A 16,952-nucleotide genomic window follows, 5' to 3' on the forward strand; every position below is an offset into this window, starting at 1 on the left:
CCTTCGTCCCAAAATAAGTGTCATGAATTTGTATAAGATCTTATTCAAATACACGACAGTTATTTTGGGACGGAAGGAGTATAGGATGAAATTGAGGCCGGCCGTTATGACTTTGAGGGCAGGGACAAATTCCAAACAAACATTTTGGATGTTTCTGGACGACTAGACGTACATGCATGACTAACGTTATTGTCGTTGGCTATACCCGCTATAGTATAATCAGCAAGCAGATCTGCACCAGCTAGGTCAGGAAACTAACACGCTCGAGGCTCATAAGTTAGTGATGGCTTCTTGTGCTGCATCAACTACGTAAGCACGCAAAAATCATTGCAGACTATATAAACCGATCGAGCCGCGCATTCTGAAAAAGGCGATAGAGTGGCCGTGAGACTGTGAGAGGAAATATATATTCGTTTGTTTCTACGGTTTGCACCGACATGCCAAAATAGCCGTTTTCCCCTGATGTGCGTCTAACTTTAGTGCACTTTTCTTATTATGATCCCAACTCCAGCTCAGAGTCTCATGCCCTTTTTTCCACAGCTAATTAAGTGTCCGCACTGATACCTGAAGATCGATCCACGGTACTCCGTCCAACTCTTAACACCAAATTTGAATACATCTATATACTAAGTCATGTCTAAATACATTCAGATTTTAATAAACTCGAGACATTTTTCGTTGGAGGGTTATAGAGTAGCACGTACTTACGTACACACAGTTTTTTCTTAAGTTTTAACCCCCGGTGGGTATCATTGCGTTCGAAAAGAAGAATAAAAAAGTACACACACCTTTCAGATCGGCGTGTGCTGCGTGGGAGATGTCAAGTGCACATGTTTCTGACTCGGCTCGTCTAGTGCCACAGTGTCCTGCTGTCCTCGCACGCACCGATACAAGTACCGTGTCTGTCCCGAACACACGATCGAGCTGAGCACATGGATGCGTGCTAGTTTTACTGAAAAAAGGACATCGATTGAGTACGTACTCGACGTAGACTTAAGGACAGTATTACAGCATTTCCATCAACCCGGAGTTCTAAGGTAAATACACATCGTACCCGTACTGTAAGATATGGGACAGTACTTTGCGCATTCAGCAGTAGTACTTTGTATAGCGCCCGCGTGTGTGTGTGTTTGGTAGAAAAAGAGGCACGGATCATACAAAAGGCGCTTCAGAACAAGTAGAAAAATTGAAGAGCAGTTTGCTAGTGCCTACTCCTACGTGACAACTTGCATAGCTTTTTGCCACGAGCTAATCTATCCTAAATTTGAATCTTTCTAGAGAAAAGCTTGGCGTTTGCTATAAATGTTTTGCAGAAAGTGATCGAGAATTAAAACCCGGGCCTGGTCAATTTCACTTTTTTTTTTGTGAAAGGTCACTTTCACTTTCAGGAGGCCCTGATTAGCTGGATTGCTAGATTAGGTTTGTGACCCGTCTATTCAAGCGGGCGTCCATTCTCGCATGGCCTTTCCCTTCTCGTCGCCATGCATGCACGGTGCATATGCAAACCGCAAAACGCAGATTAAGCTGCGTCAGCGTGCATCCGACGCCAACAGTGATAGCACGAAAACGGACGGGCAAAAAATACACACCGACGTACTCCACCTGGATTAGATTACACACCGACCGTTTCGAAAGGAGCTTTGGAGAGGGGGAAAAGGCGCATATACACATATGCGACCCAAAGGAATCAACTCGATCGGGCCTAGGCGGGCTGGGGACTGGGCTTTGCGTTGGTTCATCCAACGAGCTAGTAGCTCAGGACGTCGATCGAGATGTCAAATCTTCTTTTGTTCTTTTTATTGGTTCCGTAGCGTTAGCTAGTGGATCATTCGTAGTCCACTGTTTGGTTGTTCAGGTGAAACTACTCATTCGTAATAATTGAGGGTCTCTTTGATTCACAGATTCACTGGATTGGAAAAAAAATGGGGAAAAAAAATAACTATGTCATGTGTCATGTCCATTCTACCGAGAGGTTGGAGCGGATGTAAATGTTTCTATGAAATGCAGTACTAATGACTCCTTTGGAAAAATTTCTATAGGATTGATTCAATCCTACAAATCAAACGTCCAAAGTATGAAAAATTCCTAAGTATTTCAACCCTACAAATTCATATGAAAATTTGAATCAAAAGAGACCTAAAGTTTCAGAATCTCAACCTTCACATTTCCGTTTAAGCAGGTTTTATACTCTACTTTGTTCTAGATCCAAGACACTTATTATGAATCGGAGGGAATATATCATTTTTTGTTATAATTGTGATATTTCATCATATAAATCATGTAATAACGGAGTAACTTTAATTTAAAGTCTTGTTTCAAGGACATTTATTATGCTCTCCAATGCTCCTAGGTGACGCCATTTCTTAATTATCCATGTTAGCGTTTTGTTCTGCTTATACTACACAAAATAAATTAGGAGAGAGGATAACCATGTCTCCCATGCTAAATACCATTTCTTCACATGAACCAACATAGAAATCAAATATTCTTTTATTCTTATCTGATTAGACTCACATGATCATAAAAAGGCAGGATCTATTGAATTAAATACTTCTCTATATAAAGTATTGTACCACAACCATCAAGATGATGGGTATGTGAATGACGACATACCGGATTTGGATACCCTTAATAAAGAGACAACATATTGGGAGTACATGGCCTTATAAAAAATATGTTGTATGACTAAATGTAAAATGGCCTCAGACTCCATTTTTAACCCACGGTTTGTACAATGAAATCATAAGTCCTACTAGGTACACCTAAAATGTTGAAGCATTTTTCTCCTAGCATGCAACATATGGGATATTCTAGTGGGCATGTTGTTATGTTCATCCAACGTCTGTGCTTTAGAGAATAAAATACTATTATCTTGGGAAACCTTCTTTTTATTAGAGAAGGTTGGACAGATTTATTACTCCAGCGACTTCCTACATCCATACTTACAAACACAGATCTTGTAAGATCAGAGGTCTTATTCTAAACTAGATGCGACTGGATAGTGAGTATGTATGTGGCGACGTATCAGGTGAAAATCTCTTAAGTGAAAACTTGAAAACTTTTAATCTCACACATTAGATCTCAAAGAAAAGGCTTACATGAAAGGTTAAATTTCTAATCACTTACATTTTATTCAATTCTCTAACGATTCCTCCTTTATTTTTGGGATATAACGACCTTATTTTCTTTCACAAAAGCGATCCCTCCTTTAATTTTCGTCTGCGTGATACTAATTCGCAAGCAAAATCGAAAAAATATCAGAACAAACTGGACGGATCGTGCTATGCCAATGCGACGCCACAAAATTCATATATTCCAGCGGAAAAGAAGGCAAGAGAACAAATGCCAGCCGTCGTCTCGCCTTTCGGCTCGACCCTCGTGGCCTCACAGCTGCTACGCCCACACGCTTTGCTCTCCCCAGCCGACTCCGCGCCAAGGGTCCCAACCGCCAGTGACCCCACGCCCACGCTTCAGGCATCTCCCATCTGCCGCAGAGCGCTCGCAGGCAAGAGGCACCGCCCCACACCTGCTCATCATCTCCGAAGCTTCTCTCCTCCTCTCGCCACCGCGCTCGACGACGACCAGTGCCGACCTCCCCGGCCGGAGCTGCCGCACCCGAGATCCTGCCCTGCTCCCGGCCCACTTCGCGGCCCAGCCAGGTGATTCTCTTGTAGAATTTTCGCCGGATTTTCATCTGGGTGGTTGCTCCGCGTTGATTAGTCCAATTGCGGTGCGACCTGCGCTGGGGGTGGGTGAATTGGTTGATACGATACCTGTGTTTTCGATGGTCGCTGCGAGGCGAAAACCGGATCTTTGATGTTTCTGTGGGGGGTTCTGTTTCGTCTGCGTTGTTAGTACGCGCTGAAGATCAGTTCTTCTTGGTTCAGACTTCAGAGTTAGGGTGTACTAACAGTAATACAGAACGGGGTGGATGATGGCTTGATTAACCTGCCGCGCCGGGGGGGTCTGAATTGGGTTGTGGGAGTGTGCTGACTGAGTTAATTTTACTTAGTGTTTGCTGGCCGGATTGGGATTGGTAAAGCTCCAACTTTTCCTTCTTCTATGCGTCTTCGTTTCTTTATTCCATGGTTGTACTCTTTGTGACTGTATGGATTGGTTTTGACGGTGCCTCGGTTGGAGAATTGGACGTGATGACTAAATGAATTGGACGTGCCTGGAAGGCTGGAATTAACTTAGATTAGTCTCATGCTGTTTGAGAATCCCCCAAAAAAACCAATCTGCTACCTCACATGGCTTTTGCAATATTGAGCAGGTACACTTGGTTTTTAACAGATTAATGTAGTGGAGTACTGGATGAATTAGGTTTTGCTAGTTGTGGTACTTGTAATGCTATATGTTTCTCTGTGAGATAAGCTATGAGTTTGCTGTGCCTTACTCGGTTTAATTGTTCTATTGAGGATTTAGAGGCCATGCAACCTGCTTGGTCGTTTAATTGGGGTTGGTCTTTTAATTTGGCTGTGTGCATCCTTGATGTCCCAACCTCTTGACATTTGTATTGCTGCGGCAGCCTGGTGTATTATTTATCTTCTTGATGCATTAATAATAATACCTGTTATCGAAAATAAATTGAAGTTGGTCATCTCCATCTCCCTGTTTTTAGTAAATGCATATTTATGAGCTTTTCATTTTATATCATTGTGGTCTTGGGAATCAGTCTTCTGGTAATCCAGGATCATATCTGGTTAATTGCTCATTTTGTTCTCCTTACTTCTGTTCGAATCTATGTACACCATAAGGCCATCATTAGTGCTGATTTTTGGGTCTGATTTGAGCAAGCTAGAAAAGTGATTTGCCAGGTGTTAACCAAAGTGCTTGCTTCCGAGTTCTGAAACAAATGAACTGAATTCACACATTGTTGAATTTTGGCGTGGTCAGTTTGAGAAGTACATGCCAGCTTGTATTTTTCAACATTTAGCATATGGAATGATAAGTACAATTTATATTTCTGCTGGATAGACCAACTCTAAATGTATGCACAGTTGCTGATGAGACATCAATCCATCTATCGTCCTTGTCAGCTAAGTAAACTTTAGGATATAATCTGATCACAAATTCTTCAATATATGGAAATGCAGGTCGCTGTCTGGCACTGTTTCTTATCAGAGCATCCTCCACAATACTAGCTTTGATCTGCAGTTTATGGCCGTGACTTTGCATGTTCTTGCAAATTTTATTCCACACTGAGAGCAATACACATTAAAATGGGTTCTACCAGAGCAAAGAATGAAGATGACAAGGCCCTTGTGCTGTGCCAGGAAAGAAAACGTTATGTTAGAGAAGCACTTGATGGAAGATGTGCACTTGCAGCTGCTCACTTTGCTTATATTCAATCACTGAGACATACAGGGTTTGCTCTGAGAAAATTTGTAGAACCTGATGTGCCAACAGATTCTTCGCTGTACACATCAACATCCGCAACACCAGAGCCTCCTGCCATTAGGCAGAGATCGATGAACCTATCCCCATCTGTGTCACATCAGGCTAGCGACTCTTTCTCCCCAGCTGCATCCCCGTTTTCTTCAAGACATTTCCATGTCAGTCATATGAAAGCTGGGAGGAACCCAGTGAGGACTGTTGAAGAAAAGGTGCCTGTTCCTGTAACAGCAACTCTGCAAACCTCATCCCCTGTTCCAATACAACCTGTACATGATCTGGATGATAGCTCCACATTTGAAGCTCCTCCAGGGACACCACCATGGGATTACTTTGGCCTTTTTCATCCTGTCGAGAGCCAGTTGTCATTTCATGATGAGAAGGAGTCTGGTCACGATTTTGAAAATGCTGATGATATTAGGCGCCTTAGGGAGAAAGAAGGAATTCCTGAGCTCGAGGAGGAATTGGAGAAGTCCCATGCTCATGTTGGTGATATTAGTAGCCCCCAACAGGAGAAAACTCCAGATGTGAAAGATGGAGAGAAATCTAGTATGAGTGGCCGAGAGGATGATTTTGCAGAGTCAGAAGATGATTTCGACAAACCATCATCTGAACCTTTAGTACGGGTGTTCAAAAACCGCAATGATACACCTGTTGAAAACACTGTAGCTAAGCAGTCACCTGCACATATTGCTTCTGAAAAGGTTGCTTTGGAAAATATTGATTCTAAAACTGACAAGCCAAAAAATGACAACAGGGTACTTGACATTAGCATGTATGAAACTGATGAAAGCCCTGTGACAAGCCCTGTCAAAGAAGTGGCATCTTCAGTTGCTGCTCTTACTATGAATGGAAAATCCAAGGAACCTTTTCATGTCGTAAGAAATGAGGTGAAGGACTTGTATACATCCATGAAAGAGGTTGAAATCTTATTTATTAAGGCTTCTGATTCTGGGAAAGAAGTACCAAGGATGCTTGAAGCAGATAAAGTCAATTTCCGCCCTTTGCTACCTAAAGAAAAAGGTTACTTTTCAATATTTAGATTACTGTTCTGTAATATTTTGATTGGAGCTTTGCTTCAAAAAGAAAATAATGATAGGAAGGTTTTGGGTGCAGAAACATAATAATGTGAAATTATATTAAAAAAAATCTTTGTACCCATTACTATTATTATTTGCCATACCTTCTTTTTATAGTTCATACAACTTGGATTAACTTAAGTAATTCTGATACAGCGCATGGATTAAAGGCATCAGGCTTTTTTGCAACATTCTTTGCTTGCTGCAGGGAGGAAGTCCCTGTTCCTCAACGTAAGCTTTTTAACTCTAGTGATCCGTCTTTCCGTTTCGGAGCACACAATTCTAGTCCCTGTGAATCATCTTTGTATCATACATGATCTGTGATCTTCTGTTAAGTTCAGTTGTATTTCTACCTACCAAAAAATGGTATGTTAGGCTTTTAGCAATATAGGTCAACCTTCATTGTTTACGTTTTGGTCTCCTATATAGAGTTTGATCATTGATTATGCTAACCTAACCTATTGGTAAAACTATATAATTGTCATTTATACTTATAAGTAATTGAAGTTGAGAAGGTCTGAATACAGGTGTGTGGGTGGGGAGGGGGGTATGTCTTCACCCTACATGAGGAAAATCTTGATTATTTTCTTCTTGTTGATAAATGTGCGAAGCGTTTGCACGTTCTCTAAAAAGAATCTTAATTATTTCACCTGTTATCTTCTGTTGTTGATGGTAGAGGGTAGAGCTCCTACTTCCACCCGACTTTTTTGAAAAAAAAAAGAACTATAAGGGAGACCCCTACAGTATAAACAGGAACCTAATTTCATATCATTGAAGACTTAAACCCAGGTGTTGGGATTGTACATCCACTCCCTTAACCAAGTGAACTTGGCTCACTCCCTATTTCCACGCAACATGACAGACAAATGTCTTATGTTTTAATGCAGCTCCTCCTCAGGCTGAAGTGAAGTATCTTACCTGGCATAGATCAATGTCTTCACACTCTTCGTCTTCTAGGAACCCTCTTGGGGATGCATCAAAAGTTGATGTTGATGGTCTCACTGGAAATATCTTCAGTGGTGTATACATGAATTCTGGCAGTCACGCTTCCACGCTGGATAGATTGTATGCATGGGAGAGAAAGCTTTATGATGAAGTTAAGGTAAAAGCATATTTTGGCTGGTCCTTTTACCGTGGTACTCATTTTTAGTTGTCTATTCTAACCAGTGTTTTAAATACCATGTAGCAGAAGCTTATCAGTGAACTACTTACTACTTTTTTATAGTCGATAGAAGATAGCAGTGAAATATTTGCAGATGAAGTTAATTAAAAAAAAATCTTAAATAGAATAACGCATCTTTGCATTGCAATTATTTTTTGCTGCTCGTCTTATCACAAGTCTTGGAGTAATGATTCAAAATGGAAGATGGACACAGTATGCAACAAATGGATCATATGAGAGCCTGAAATGTTGTACTGTATTGAAAGGTGATAAGCTATAGTTGGCCTTAGTGTGCGCCTCTAGTCCCCTACATCACGGCAACTGTACAGACTGCTTTAAGCCTATAGCCACTGCAAGTGTCCAGTCCCTCTTATCCACTGGAGTATAATTTTCATATAGTCTAGGACCATATAATTTTTCAGTAACAATACCCACTTAAATGTTCATTTAGCAGTTTGTAGCATTCCTATTTCCTTTGCTTGAATTATTTGTACTGATATTCCTGAATATATGTCTCTTCTCCATGTCTTTTTTTGCATTAAGTCTGAATTGGCTGATTAGGAAGTTATACCAGGGTATTCCTTTAAAAGCTAACTTTGTATTGCCTTCAGGCCAGTGGTACAATTTGCAGACAGTATGATGAGAAATGTAGGCACTTGAGACACCAGGAATCAAGAGGAGAAAGCCAAATGAGTATTGATAGAACCCGTGCTGTTGTGAAGGACTTGTACTCCAGAATTTTAGTGGCTGTTCAAAGAATTGACATGATTTCGAAGAACATAGAGGATCTTAGGGACAAAGAGCTCCAACCACAGCTGGAGGAGTTAATTGGAAGGTATTGGCTTTTAATCCAGTTTGTACCAAGCTAAATGCATATTGCAATTCAATTGGCAATTCGTGGGACGAGCTTTGTATAATATTTGTTCTTGGCTAAAATATTCATCTTCTTGCAGTTTGAATCGCATGTGGGCAACGATGCTCGAGTGTCACCGGCAACAACACGAGATTATTAAGCTAGTATCCCATAGTGGCAACATGAAGGTTGTAATTCGGTCGGAATCACAGTTCCAAGCAGCTCTACTCCTCCAGGTTGAACTAAACACTTTATGTTCAAACTTCCAGAGATGGGTAGGATCGCACAGATCTTACTTGAATAGCCTCAATTCATGGTTACTCAAATGCGTGAAATCACTAAGGAAGAAGAAAAAGTCCAGGAAGAGGAAGGACGCTGATATTCAAATAACAGAATTTGATGTTGCGCCCATATTTACAATCTGCGAGCAGTGGCTTGAGTTATTGAAAGATTTACCAATCAAAGACTTGGAAGATGCTATTAAAGTTCTTATTGCTGATGTAAACCATTGTGTGCCTCGCCAAGAGAAGAGGCGTGGGGGTTCAAGGTCCACCTTCTCACTAGCCCATAATGGAGGATTGAACGAAGAAATGGGGGGGATCCATAAAAATGTTCCTCCTACGGATTTACAGTCAAGCTTGGGGACATTCCTAGGGAAGCTTGAAGTCTTCTCAGATGTTTCACTGCACAAATATATGGAACTAAAAGAGAAAATTAACAAGGCGAAGTACAATTATGAGAAATATAACAAGTAACTTTGGCGGAGGCAATCCATTGGCTCTAATTTCTGGAATGGAACATATTAACGAAGTCACTAGAGATGGATAAGTAAATCGTCCATGTGTATATTTGTCTGTTGAAATAACAGGGCACAGACCACTATCATCATTTTTTGTAAATTGCAACTTGCAAGATAACCATGTATATTCTAGGTGGGCGGAGGATGATAAATACGTAGATTTCGGGGCTTCTGGCTAATGCCATGCAGCCTTAATCTGGGGATGTAAATGTGGAATGTAGGTATATTAATAAGACGGGGTTGGGCGGATATAGCATGTATATTTTTCCTGGGTTATATCAGTATATGAGGTTCCATTTTCTGTATCTGTGTAAGATTTGAACATTTCATACAGTGCAAATTGTATCTGCGTGCAATTTCATTCTCCTAATTGCGGGCGTTTTGCTTTAGGGATGGAGTAGTGTTATGTTCAATTTGAGCTGTGTTTCCGGTTCAATCATGTACTGGGAAATGGTGTCATTATTCCGGTGAATGAATACTAGGGCAATCGGTGCATCTCTGCTGGCTACAGTTTTTACTTTCTTCCTTGGCGGGAAATGCAGGAGTTCAGCCATGCAATATTAGAAAAAGGGAACCAAAGGCATAATGCATTAATGCAACAAGATCGAATACAACGCTGGAAGAAAGTGGCGGCCGGAGGCTGAACACAACAGCCGGTCCAACACGATGCGAAAAGCTCGTCTATGCACCATTATTTGGGATGATCGCGGTTTTTTTTTGGCAGCATCAAACAACAAGTTCGACGCAGGTATGGCGGAAGCAATGGCCCTCCGAGGTAGTCTTGTCCTCGCTGAGTCGATGCCTCGATGGGATGCAACCGAATCATCGTCTATTCTGATTGTATGACGGTTATCGACGCTATGGAGTTTCCAAATAATTCACTAGGACCGGCGGCGGCCATTTTTGAAGATTACTCTTTTATTAGTCGTGGTTTTGCCGATGTTTGTTTTATGCATTGTCCAATAAAATCTAATAGGGCAGCGCATGTTTTAGTTAGTAAGGCCGATGGTCCTTTAGTGCGTGTGTGGCAGTCGGATCCTCCTAACTTCCTTGTGGATGTACTCGTTGAGGATGTAACTATTTTTGCCAATTAATAAAGTCAGCCATATGGTATTCCTTAAAAAAAAACATGAAGATGCTAATAAATTTATGGGGAGGAAATCACATCATAGGTCCATAAATTTGGCAGATCAGAACAATTTAATCCTTAATCTTACATAAATTGTGCATTTTCCCTCTAAATATGGTTGACGACAACACTTTTAGTTAAAATCGTGTTTTGGAACTCAAATGTGCCACGTCGCGACTAACGTGGTAATTGGAATTTCATATGAGAATCCAAATAACCCCTCCTATGCCAACGAGCTCATCAAATGACAGCGAAAAAACTTGCCGATGTTAGCTAGTTTTCTTTTTGGCAAAATCATCCATGCCTTGGACTCTTGCACTGCTCATGCGCAACGGGTGTGCGAGCTTGCTAGGGTTAGGGATTGGGAAAAGCTTCCCTGGTTATTTGGAATTTTCAGAGTCATAAGTTTGCTGGAAATCCTCCTCCGAACTTTCTTAATGGCCACATCAGTCGCCACATAGTAGATTTGAGCTCTAAAATGCGATTTGGACTGAAATAGTCCCACATGTACCAACTTTATGGTGACAAATGCACAATTTGCAAGTTTATGAACTAAATTGTTCCTAACTGTCAACTTTATGAACCTCCGATGTGATTTTAGCTACAAATGTCCATGACATGGCTATATATGTCACAAACGGTTTCTCCACACAACACCCATGGGTTACATTGATAGCTCACCAACGGGGCTTCTCTCTGCCCGTGGCGTTCATTAGGCCACCAACAATTTTCTACGGATGGAATGAAGAACGGTCTGCGACTTCTTTTACATTGCTGAAATGAGAGTTTTGTAGTACCAACAAATATTCATTGTGTTTAATTACCAATTGATATAATTTATAAGGTACGAAAAAATTGATAAAACGAACGCAAAAGATCAGAATCCCTCATGCAGGACATCCTCCACGAAACTACCAAGGTTACCATAGGATGATCCACCTTCTTTTGTAGCATCTTCAGCAAGTCTCTTCCACTTGAGGGTCGTCTCCCTCGCCTCCAGCCCCTTCTTCCCTACCATCATCTCTCTCACCAGTGCCGCGATTTCATGGCCCCGTGCCTCCTGCGGCAGCTCGGTTCCGATCTTCCACGACATGCTCACTTGCCGGCAGTTGGTCGTCTGCTCAGACATCATGGGCCACCCAAGCACTGGCACGCCGGCCATCACGGTCTCCAGGATCGAGTTCCACCCACAGTGCGTCACGAAAAGCCCTACCGCTGGGTGCGCTAGGACGGCCTCCTGGGCGCACCAAGGCACGACCAGCCCGTTTTTGCCAACCTCAACGTCCGCGGCCATGTCCGGCCGTAGAACCCATAGGTAAGGATAGCCGCAGCTCTCCAAGCCGGACGCGAACTCCTTAATTTTCTCGGAGCTCATCGCGGCATGGCTGCCGTAGCTCACGTACACGACGGAGCGAGCCTCTTTGCCGTCCAGCCACTTGATGCATCCCGTGTCCTCCTGCAAGAGGCTAGTAGGGGCCGTGTCGGTCAAGCCAGAGAAGTCACCGCCGTTGCTCGTTGGGGCCGCTGTGAGCGACGCCGCCATGATACTGGAGAGAGGGCCGACGGTGTAGATGCGCGGGAGTAAAGCCGCGAGCGCGTCGACGACGTCCTTCTCATAGTCGTGGAAGGTGTTGAGGATGATGGCCTTGGAGGTGGCCACGACGTGCATCTGCCGGACGTGGATCCGGAGCAGCGCGTTGTCAGCGTCCGTAGTGTGGCAGAAAGTCGGCATGTCCTTGAGCCGCATGCCCTTCATCCCGGGCACCCAGTCTAGTGTGGCGTCAAAGGTGCCATCGGTTTTGTAGCTGCTTCCTACAAAACAACACGGGATTAGCGGATACTATCATGGAGGTCGGTCTAGAAATTCATCAAGAATCAAAATTACTCGTAGTATATATGGCACACACCTTTGAGCGGAACTAGTCCCCTCTTTATGAGCTCCTCGAACTGCAAGTGCCCCATCAGCCCACACGCCGACGCCGTGAAGAACTGCACGTCGGGCACGCCAACGTCGCGCGCAGCCAGGGAAGCGAACGACATGGGCGCGTCCGCGATGACGCAGCTCAACCGTGGCACGTCGTCGGGATCCTCCAACGCACGCAAAAGCTCCCTGAACGGCTCGAAGCAGTTCTGCTCCAGCGCTTCGAGGTGCGCTGCAAGCGTTTGCGGTGGTGCCTCTAGCGACAGTCCGTCGGGGATGACCTCGACGCCGAAACCTGGAATATTGACTGTCGTTGCAACGGTGCCGTTGTTGGCTTGGACGAGGCGGCGGTAGTGTAGCTCCGTGTGGACGAGCGTGACGTGGATGCCACGGGCGTGGAGGAGGCGGGCGAGCTGCATGTGAGGCGCCACGTGGCCGTGCGCCGGGAATGGCACCAACACCACGTGGCATGGCTTCTTCTCCGGGGCGGCCATATATGCGACGATCGCTCTGCACCTAAATCAGACAGGCTCCCGTTTTCGGGCGTAGCTTACTGGCGGTGGCGGTAGAAGATATATATATATAGGAAAAGATCCGAGGATTTATACTTGCAACGTGGCTGCAAGTATGTTGTGAATTTGGTGCTACATGACATACGTACTGATGAAAAAAATTCCCAGAGAGAGACAGCAGAGGAGGAGAGATCAAAGCCCGTGTGATTCAAAGGGTAGTTGCAGCGTGCGGTGGACTCAAAATGCCCAACAAGGCTTCCGAGGTGAATAGTGTACGTGGAACAACATGGTTCATGCAAACCAACTACCTTCCTGAACGGTGAACTCTGGACTTGCCTGTCTATCAATGCAGCTATGCAGCTACGCGAGAGACTTCGGTGGAGAGACGTACGCATGGTTCAAGTTCAACCGTGTCCGGAAAAGTGGATTTATATTCCACTCAAATATCAACCGTAGACAGCGCCCATTTTCTCTGCGTGACTGCATCTTCCGATGTCTGGCATGGATTCATCATCATCCGGACGATCCGGCCAAGATGGTCGAGCATGTACTGGGATCCGGCTCCTCTCTAACATGAAGAGGGAAGTGATTAATCAATCCTGCTGGTGTTACGTGAACTTCCAGAACTAATGTCCGTGCCCACGCCTCGTCCTTCGATTCACCCGCGCCCACGCATTCATCTCATCCAGTCGACCCGCTCGCGCTGCCGTCGGCAGCTCCGTCAACTCGCCGCGCCGACGTCTAGCCTTTTTCCGTTTGTCGTTCGATTTTGTTTTTCTTTGCCGGCGCCGAAGCGGCGGTTGGCCTTAGAACATCTCCAGCCGTCCTCTATTTAGCGTCCTGAGCGGCCGTTTTTAGGCCCTTCGGGAAGCGTTGGCGCAAATATTTTTTTAGGATTCCGTCGTGACCCAGCCGCGTCCTCAATACTAACTTCCTCAAAAATTGAAAGTAGGCAAATTTAACTACTTCGGTGAAATTTAACTAACTTGACGAAATTTAATTAAACATAAATTTTTTTATTACATAAATCTAAAATTAAAAACAAAACGGCCCACGCGCTAGTCATTGAAGTCGGCAAGGTAGGCGTCACCGGAGTCGAGGTTGATCGGCTCCACCTTCACCTCCGTCTTGGGCTTCTTCCCCGCCGCCTTCTTCTCGGACGCCTCCCTCGCGGCCTCGCTCGCACTCCAGGCCTCGACCTGGGCATCCATCATGCCGAAGCCGAGGCGTTCTGCCTTCTCGGCCTCGCGTTGGCTGGCGCACTCCGCCGCCAGCAACCTCGGGAACTCCTCGGGTTCGCCATCCGATCGGCTTTCAAGCGTCGGGCGCTCGTAGGCTGGCTCCGGCTACGGCTTTGGCTGGACCAAGCAGAGGTGGCTGCGAGGTTGCGAGGGCATCCGGCGGCGGGAGGACAAACCCAGCTCATCCTTGATGCGCAGCGCCGGCGAGGAGGCACTGCGGGAGGACGAGCTGGAGCCGGAGGGACCGGCCCAATACCGGTGGTGGCCCATCGGAGGCACTTGCGGGCGGCAGAGTCTCCAGCCAGGGGTTGTCGCCAGCGGCGATGTGGGCCAGCACCGACGCCATGGTGCACCCGCGCCAGAACCGGCACCGGCCATCGATGTTGAACCAGCCCGGCAAGGGGAGCTGGCCTTGGCCCTCGTATCACGCGATGTCGGCGGCGTGGCGCGCGGCGAACAACACCACCCAGTTCGCGCCGGTGGCGCGGTTCCACGCCGGGTCCCGGCGCTCGTCCGCCGTCAGCCCGTGACACCAATGGGCGTTGATGGCAGCCGTCCGGGCACGGCCCATGGGCACTGGCGGCGTCGGGAGGCTGCCGATGCTCAGCGTCTAGTGCGTTGGCAGCCGGCACTCAAGCGGCGCCGAGTAGTCGCGCTCGTGGAGGGACTTGGCCTCCTCGAGCGTCAGCGTCGCGCGGGGCCAGTCCTCATCACCGGCAGCCATGGTGTTGGAGGGCGAGGGAGAGGAGAGGGCGAGAGGGAGGAGGTCGGCGAGAGGAATGCCGAGCAACGCCGGGGTCGACTGCTTTATATATCGGCAGAATGCGAATCGGCGGGCGTGTGAACGCGGTGATTATGGGCGGTGGAACCGTCAGGAATGCGTGGGGGCGCGGCCGCATGGCAACCGGCGTGAGACCGCCATTAAAATCAACTCGGGAGCCGAGGAGAGCCGGTGAGAAACCGGTGAGCTGATTAATTGGACGCTGACATCGTGGGCCCCCAAGACCGATTTACACTCATGGCGGATGGAGAGGATAGTCAGAAGGAGAGCGAGAGATATTAGAAGAATGGATTTGAGAAATAAAGTACGGAGTAGGAGTAATGGGAGAACAGGGCAAGGATCCATTAAGCAAGAGCATTTTTACATTACCCTGGTACTCTATACATGGAGGTGGGAGTACCAATTAAATCTGACCATTGATTTAGCAGGGTATTTTAGGCCTCTTTCCTTCCTAATGCAATGCGGTGGAAATTAATTAATTTTCTCTGTCGTGCGATGGGAAAAGAAAAGGAAACTGCTTCGTCCTCCTCAGGCCGCCCCGGCCTATTTCCAAACGGGCGCACGCCATGGCGGGCTGGTGGCTTCCTCCTCCGATTCTCTTCCATCAAGCAACCTCATCCTTCTCTCTGATCTGCATGCGTCGCTGCATTTCTCCGTCGACCGACGACGGCGCCTCGTTTCTCACTGCTTTTTCGACCACTCCGATTTACAGTGCACCGCCGTCGCCACCGATGGCCGCCACGGACGAAGCGCACAGACTCACCGGTGGGGAATCCAACCGCTTATCCCGTCTCCTCCCCAATCCTTGGTAGTGGTCACTTCTGCCGCTGCCGTTGTTGTCTTGCCTGCCGTGGACAAAGCTGCGGAGCCACGCCGTCGGCCGCGCGTTCGGTAATGAAGAGGAATGGGGTTCATTCATGGGTGAAATTATTTCCCTTTTACGTGGGAACTGTCTGGATGTACCGTAAGATCACTCACGAGAGAATAAAATGATGTGTTGATTACAGTTTTGCCCTTTAAATCAAGGTAATCCTCGATTTTTTGAGTCGGTACTCCGCTGACCGGGTAATGGAGTGCCAAATCATATTAACCATTAGATCTAGACAATTGGACGGCCTATAGTAATTGAAAGGTACCGTAAAAGAGCTCTTAAGCAAAATATTTATGCGGCACGATTTTTGCTGTTTAAATCATCACCATTTGGGAGGTCGAGCGGCTTGGACGGATGAAAGTGATAAATATTATCATTGCTACATGTTCTTCATTATTCATGATTATATTGAGAATCACTTCACGAATTCAGCCAAAAAGTTGAAAAACGCTCACACATGACTTTGAAGTGTAATGTATGTGAGAACAATGATAACCCGGAGGTAGAGAGCAAAAAAACTTGAGCATGTGTCAATTTCTATTTACACATGATATAGAAATAAGACATGTGCAAAAGAAAAAGAGACCAAAGTATAGCCTACGAAAATAAACATATCATAATCGTTATATTCATATGTGCTCATGAAACACATCAACATTTAATTTAACGTTTTGATAAAAAAATCATTGTTTCGTAGCAACTCACGGATCTTTTGCTACTAAAACTAATTTGACAGAAGTGCTTTTTGAGAAAAAAAATCAATGCATGGTGCATGCCTTAATCTTCTATATCTAAGTAGAAGCAACCTACTACTAGATTTCTCTAAACATGCAAGCATGCCACATCATCATATAATTAATTTGTTCACACCTATTTAGTGAAAAACTCATATTTTGCACATGCATGCATGTTACTTCCATCAAGCTATTCCCATAAGTGAAAAATTTACAATGTCATTATATTTTTCAACTTTGAATACTTTTGTGTTAACTAAAACTAGTAAAAGACATGTGCGTTGCTACGGAAGAATGAAAAACATATCAACCATTTTTTATTTCGGCTTAAAGCGAAACTAATATTTTGTACCTCTCTCGAAGCCAGACGGCCAACCGCATCCCTTCCTGCGTCCCTCTTCCGCACGAGCAGCCATGCTACTTAGAGCATCTTCAAGAGTTTCCCTAAATCTCATTCCCCAAATCTTATATATGGA

The 16,952-nt window shown here is 45.2% G+C and overlaps 2 protein-coding genes across 2 annotated transcripts; one reads left to right on the forward strand and one right to left on the reverse strand.

Annotated features, from left to right (window-relative positions):
* Positions 1–3,414: 3,414 nt before the first annotated feature.
* Positions 3,415–9,657, forward strand: LOC100843292 (nitrate regulatory gene2 protein). Its single transcript, XM_003557977.4, has 6 exons — positions 3,415–3,659; positions 5,097–6,417; positions 6,630–6,704; positions 7,361–7,575; positions 8,247–8,470; positions 8,589–9,657. Exons 2-6 carry the CDS (start codon positions 5,223–5,225, stop codon positions 9,241–9,243), a joined length of 2,364 nt encoding a protein of 787 aa, XP_003558025.1. The 5' UTR covers positions 3,415–3,659; positions 5,097–5,222; the 3' UTR covers positions 9,244–9,657.
* Positions 9,658–11,011: 1,354 nt separating this feature from the next.
* On the reverse strand, positions 11,012–12,923 carry LOC100843904 (cyanohydrin beta-glucosyltransferase). The gene is made up of 2 exons (XM_003557979.4): positions 12,324–12,923; positions 11,012–12,228 (listed from the first exon to the last, which is right to left on the reverse strand). Exons 1-2 carry the CDS (start codon positions 12,829–12,831, stop codon positions 11,294–11,296), a joined length of 1,443 nt encoding a protein of 480 aa, XP_003558027.1. The 5' UTR covers positions 12,832–12,923; the 3' UTR covers positions 11,012–11,293.
* Positions 12,924–16,952: the final 4,029 nt, after the last annotated feature.

Source organism: Brachypodium distachyon, chromosome 1 (genome assembly GCF_000005505.3).
Source record: "Brachypodium distachyon strain Bd21 chromosome 1, Brachypodium_distachyon_v3.0, whole genome shotgun sequence".
NCBI lineage: Eukaryota > Viridiplantae > Streptophyta > Magnoliopsida > Poales > Poaceae > Brachypodium > Brachypodium distachyon.

What these genes read in the sequence shown, in the direction of transcription:
- LOC100843904 (XM_003557979.4), bottom strand. Translation starts at nt 12,831, where the DNA reads ATGGCCGCCCCGGAGAAGAAGCCATGCCACGTGGTGTTGGTGCCATTC. An exon ending in GGGACTAGTTCCGCTCAAAG is followed by an intron (nt 12,229 to 12,323) that starts GTGTGTGCCATA and finishes GTTGTTTTGTAG; the next exon opens with GAAGCAGCTACAAAACCGAT.
- LOC100843292 (XM_003557977.4), top strand. Translation starts at nt 5,223, where the DNA reads ATGGGTTCTACCAGAGCAAAGAATGAAGATGACAAGGCCCTTGTGCTG. An exon ending in GGAAGTCCCTGTTCCTCAAC is followed by an intron (nt 6,705 to 7,360) that starts GTAAGCTTTTTA and finishes GTTTTAATGCAG; the next exon opens with CTCCTCCTCAGGCTGAAGTG. An exon ending in AGCTTTATGATGAAGTTAAG is followed by an intron (nt 7,576 to 8,246) that starts GTAAAAGCATAT and finishes TATTGCCTTCAG; the next exon opens with GCCAGTGGTACAATTTGCAG.